The 6,000-nt window shown below is 48.0% G+C and overlaps 1 protein-coding gene across 1 annotated transcript in view; it reads right to left on the bottom strand.

The window, feature by feature from the left end:
* Nucleotides 1-642: 642 nt before the first annotated feature.
* Nucleotides 643-6,000, bottom strand: part of NCKIPSD (NCK interacting protein with SH3 domain) — a 91,658-nt gene continuing 86,300 nt past the window's right edge. The window contains exons 11-13 of the mRNA XM_065408357.1: nucleotides 4,259-4,351; nucleotides 1,795-1,967; nucleotides 643-846 (exon numbers count right to left, since the gene is read on the bottom strand). Coding sequence (XP_065264429.1) covers nucleotides 643-846; nucleotides 1,795-1,967; nucleotides 4,259-4,351 — 470 coding nt within the window. The remainder of the gene's footprint in view (nucleotides 847-1,794; nucleotides 1,968-4,258; nucleotides 4,352-6,000) is intronic.

Raw genomic sequence — 6,000 nt, 5'->3', positions numbered from 1 at the left:
AGGCTGTTAGGACCCCAGTTGGTGGGCTGTAACCCAGAGAGCAAGCCAGGGGTCAGGAGGAAGCGAAAGGCTCACCAGACACAGTAGTGGAGATGCAGCTAGCAATCCCATTTGCCAGGACTGCAGCATATTTGCACTAGCAGCAGAAAACAAAACAGATGTTACAAAAGCTTCTTCCAAACACTGGCCTACTCCACTTGGTAACTGCAGGGAGAGATGTGTATGGGATAAGGGATACTCTACGGCAAAGGCTTTTTACTTCGGGACCTCAGAACAACTAAACATCCAAAGCTATCCAGCATCCAGGTTGGTAAGTCCCTCACAAGCTCTGTGTCCCCTCCTGTTAACAATGCCCACACAGCTGATGAATGACTTCCTGTCCCAGTCAGAGCATGACACTAGTGCCAATCGTCCTCTTCCATTCAGGGTAACAACTCTCATAAAGGGCCAGACCTCAGGAGTGCCCTTAAAATGCTTTCTGCTGGGGTGTTCTATTGCTGACACTTCTACAGGGCCTGTCTGAACCCTAGGCCTCACCCGGAGGAATAATAAGTATAAGCAGGACTGGAAGGGGATGGGGAGAAGTGTCAACAGGAGACATTTTTGTTCCAAGTGGCTCTCTCAGTCCAATCTGATGGTCAGTTAGCTGGTTCCTGGAGACATTTCTGGGAACTCCTTATACATTTCCCAGATGATCATTTTGTCCATCTGGCACTGCTGCCCCTCCTCTTCCTCAGCCAAAATGCGCTGCAAGGTACCTTGCAGGTCAGAGAGACGGTGCTGATGCTGCAGGTAGGGTGTGGAACGCATGATCGCATGCATTAGAGACAGATACTCCATCCTCAGCTGCAGTGGGGGGAGACAGAGCACAATGCAATATTTAAATGAGATAAACAAGTGTTCCAGCTTCCAAAAAGCATTAACACTGGAACAGCTGCTGCGGTGTTACCATCAGGAGTGAGATTCCATCGTAAGCACCTGCTTTTCTGTGGGACTCATTAGTATCTATGGAATCTTGATGCTTTTCCCAGAGCAACTTACAACAGTTACATCAACAGATCCCACTCATCTACTTTTAGGGAGGGGCTAAAGCAAGGAACTCCCTGTCCCTTGGGAGTCCCCAAGAAGGAAGGGACAGCAGCCAGTTACCCCAGGTGGGGAGTGAACCCACCAACTGAAACGTAGAGAAATGATTCTCATAGGTAAGCTCTTCCTATATCTTTCTGTGAGTGGATGGAGGATGGATGGGGCAAATTTTCATGCCTTTCCCCAGTCACACCTGATCCCGGCTCCCTGATCACTGTAGTGGTCCCAAGGGCTGAAACGCCTGATCTGACCGCAATGTGGGGGCTCTGTGAGGGACAGAGAATTGGCAAAAACTCCCTAAAAGGAGCCTTCAGTCAAGTACCTGGACTGTGTCATTCCTCCAGCTGCTACAAGGGCAGACTGGGCTTGCCTCACTCTCTGGTCCTGTTGGTGAGGCGTGCCGGCTGGCCTAGAGTTGCCGAGTTAGCAATGGGCCGTGGAACTCCAAGGAGTCCCTGTGTGTTGCTTGGCCTAAGGCCAGCTCTGCCAAGCAGGCAGAGGACAGGAAAGAAAAGGGATCCAGAAATCACTGATTACTCTATTCCAGAGCACCCATTACTCATCTGGGCTATTCTGCTTCACTGCTAGAACCCGCCTCCTCTCCTCCCCTCCCCACCACGGCTTGGGTAGCAAGAGGCCTTCTCTTCCATTGCACTGGAAAACTCCCTTCCTTCCCAGATCCCAGCCCCAGTCCCTCTGGCTCAGCACCTTATCTCCAGGGGAGAGATCGGCAATCTGCCGCACCGTTATGTCAATCATCACCATCATGTCTGTGTGGTAGAAGATGTTTGCGGTATCCTTGCTGGCAAAGATGTCCTGAAGGAACTTCAGCACCGAATGCGGCGGCTGAGGCTGGTGCTTGAAGATACAAACCGGATCATCTGGGGGCCAAGCCGGAGAAGGGATGAAGGCAGGTTGTCACAGAAAAAAAGTCTGTGTTAAAATCTATAGTCAACATTTGTTCAAGTTCTCTAGCCACCTTCTTTGGATTGAATCTCTGCACCAGGACAGAGCCAGGACTTGAGTGCCATGTGCCTTGCTGAGGATGTTTTCCCTGACCTAAGACAGCTACTCCAAAGCACTAGTTCAGGCACTACACCATGCCTGGTAGCTGTGAATGCTGGGAGAGCACCGGCAAACACAGTGCCTAATTCTGGGCTGCATAATTGGGATGACGGCTCTGCAGGGCACTGAGCTGAGACTAAACTCATATCTTAGTTTAAGTATTAATCGTTATTTGTGTTTCACCAACACATCACAGGGAAAGCTCATTACTTCAGCACCACCCAGCACCCCTCCGAACTTGCTGGCCTCCCTGAGCAGCTACACTCATTTTCTTCTCCCTGGTTTATTAATTTTGGTGCAAAACTCCCTCAACAGCTCCCCAGTCCAGCCGAGCTTGTATCTGAAATGAGCTTTCACCATGGAGGCCAGCCTAATAACCTACTCAGAAGCAAGGAAATAATAAACGCCTCCAGGTTTAAATAGGCCAACAGCATCTCCACTCTCTTCAGAGCAAAATATTCACACACATCCCAGAGAGGCTTCTGAAGTACACTGGCCCCTCTCCTCTGCCTGGAGACTCCCCAAAAGATTATTGCTACCAAAGGGTCTCAACTCCTGCTGTTTTTTTGCAGCCGCTCAGGGTGAGGTGGTAGCATTAGGTGATCAGGCAGTGAAAGAGTTAAGTAAAGGCTTTGGAAGGAAGTCAGGTGGACAGCATGGAGGCTGTATGCAGTCTGACTGATGTTGTCCAAAGACCATGATTTACAACCCTGAAAAGAACTGAAGCCAGAGAAAAGAACTACAAGTATCACAGACACAGGACGGGTTATTTAACAGCATGTCAGCAAAATAAAGCTAATACCAGTGCTCCAGAAGGTATTAAAAAGCACAATGCAGTGGCAGATAAACAGGTAGAAATACTTGACATTGTGCTGACTGGGAGCTGAGCTTTATGGGTTTCTAATGATCTGCTTTACAAATACAGTGGATTTAACGCTATACTGGAGCTGGCGAATCAGGTGGGTGATTTGAAAAGGAAAGTGTACCTGTAAGCAATGTTCTTTGAGAACAGTATTCCCTCTAGACCCACCACCTGGGCCACCTGCTCCCCAGCATGGGCAATCAGGGGAGTGATTCAGAGCTCGACAGACAAGAAAGGCAGGCAGATCACAGAATGCCATCTCCGGAGGGGCATGAAGACAAGGGAAAAACTGGCTTCCATTCTCCGGAGGAGATAACGCTGCTGTGCCGCAAGTAGGCTCAGCAGAGGTCAACTGTTACAGTTTTCTAATTGTGAAGAATTTTTACTGATTCTTATTTTTAAGATTTTTTCCCTATTTTAAACTATATTTATTTTGGTGGTTGTGGGGGGTAGGGCTGGGGTTAGGGCAGTGCTGACAGCTGGGCTGCAGGGGGCTCCCTGTGTGGCTGAGAGGCCCAAGACACCGGGGTACAAGGTGCAGGGGAGGCTGTGGTCATCCTGGCTCAGCAGAGGGCTCCCTGCGTGGCCGCAGGGCTGGTGACACCCAATCCCGGCAGACACAAGGTGTGGGGAAGGCTGGGGTTCTGGACCAGTGGAGCAGGGACTCCCAGCCAGGACTGCAAGGAGAAGGATGAGCCCTTGGCTCCCGGGGAGGCAATCCCACTGCTGAATAGTTCCTGCTGGGGAATGCTCCTGTACTCCTGGCTGGTAATGAGTGAGTGGGGCTGGGGACAGTTGATCTCTGCAGCACGCCCACTTGTAACCAATTGATTCTTTTAGTCGATTTCAGCGTTGGCTGAAATAGACTCTTACCTACAGTTCTCGATTAAAACCGAATTCTACCAAGCCTAGCCTAGCCATTCCCACAAAAGGCTGCACTAATCTCAGCTCATGGGGATCGGCTTGCAAGAGAACATCAGTCCACCTGCCGTTATTAGTTACTTAGCAGATGTCATCAGCAGGGCTTTATTTCAGACAGTTTCTTCCTCAGGAATGCAGCCCTGTCCACCTCACACTGAGACTTGTATGAGAGCAGCAAATCTTAGTGAAGCCGTGAGCTCATCTGCCAGCCGCCCCCTCTAACTCTCTGACCTCTCAATGATATCAGCCTCATCTCTCTAGCTCTGTGTTGCCATTAACCTTTCCCACCTGCTGGGAATGTAATAAAGTTGCAGAGACACTCACCTCCCCTGTTCAGTAGCAACAGCACCTTTTCTGTGAAGGTCTTGACGTTGGAGTGCTTGCTCACCGTAGTCATGATCACATTGTGTTCTGGAACTAAGAGATGAAACAGGCTCACTAGCAATGACAGATCTCTTTGCAACACATTTCAGGTTGGCTTAAGTGAGCGGCAAAGGAAAAGAAACAAAATTCTAAGCCTGTCGTCACGCCACTGACATGGGAATCTTTGGGGTGCCACAACCATTGCTGTGCTCAGAATGAGAACGTCAGAGGGTTGGACAGAAAATCTCCTCCAAATTTAATGCATAAACACTGGAATTTCACTTTCTATTTGCACCTGGTGAGCTCCCATCCAGGGGATCAGAGCAGCCTTTGGAATACTCTGCAAGGCTTTATGCTCTGAAACATCACTTCCATTCTGTTTTAGATCCAACACTTGAAGCCAGAGGACCCACCCACCCCACTATAGTATCTCCTTCACTTTGTCAGGTCAGCAATACCTTGGTGGACCGTCACCTTTGCAGACCTCAAAAGTAAATAAGGGCTGGGCATGTACTTGTATAACACTCCCTGAAGGAAAACCCAGGTGCTGATGAAGCACACCACACTAATGACCTCAAAGCCTCAGCACGGTGCAAGAGGGGTTCTGCGAGGCAGAAAGTGTCATCTTTTGTATGAGATGACAAACAGATTAGAGGAAGATCTAAATTTTTGCAAGAATAGATGGGTTAATCCTAGCATCCTGGCCAAATCCTTACTTGAGTTATATTGCCTCCCTAAGGTTTCGTTCGAATACAAATTTATTCATCTCCTCCTGCTCTGAACTGTTGGGTGGAACATTGCCAAAGTGTTTCTGTGGTGGGGATAGAGATCCCGGTCTATATTGTTTAATTTGTAAAGTACTTCAGGATCCTTCAGGTTGAAAGGAGTTAATCTATTAACAGATCCTAAGAAAGCTTTAACGACCTCTGCATTAGTGAAGTGCTAATATTCTGATAGATTCTGAAGGCTTGGGAATAAACATTCAACCTACTAATAAGGAGCCTGAACATCATTTAGCAAGTTCTCGGAATACGAGAACACGTCACTCTGCTCTCAGCTTCTCGCTACACCCCAGGTGGGCAATAATCCCCCAGAAACGCACCGCCCGTCAAGTGTTATTGCCTAATTACAGAAGCCAGCAAACGCACTGGGTAACAGTAAGAAAGGATAATGAATGAAAGCAACCGAGAGAGCATACTTAATCAGTGTCTGTGCGATAAACTTTCATATGAAATTAGAAACAAAATCACAACTACCTGAATGTTAACGAAAGGGAATACAAAATAATGGGTGAGCTATTGGACATGTTCTTGCTGCTTCAGCCTTCCCTCGCCATGAAACCAAGGATAAAGGCATTGTACAGAACAGCAGCAAGGAAACAACAAGACAATTACAACATAGCAACAGGAGATCTTGCATATTCAGGATTAACAAGCAGAATCCAAGCCTAGGCCCTAATATTACACTTCCATCTTCTAAATGATTACGGACTCCAAAACTCTTGCAAACAGCAGCAGCTGGGAGAGGTTAAGCTTCTTTCCACAAGACTACATCTTTTGCCTATTAGTAAGGAGCTCAACATGGTAGGCATGATGAGGGATCAAGAAATCCAGGAGAAAGTGATGCCTAGCAGAATATGTTTATGAGACTGACCCTAATGCATCTACGTTTAATGAGATTCAGGAGGCACAGCCAGGGATAAG

The sequence above is a fragment of the Emys orbicularis genome, chromosome 7, assembly GCF_028017835.1.
Source record: "Emys orbicularis isolate rEmyOrb1 chromosome 7, rEmyOrb1.hap1, whole genome shotgun sequence".
In the NCBI taxonomy this organism is placed as follows: Eukaryota; Metazoa; Chordata; order Testudines; family Emydidae; genus Emys; species Emys orbicularis.
This window is presented reverse-complemented; position numbering and strand designations above follow the sequence as displayed.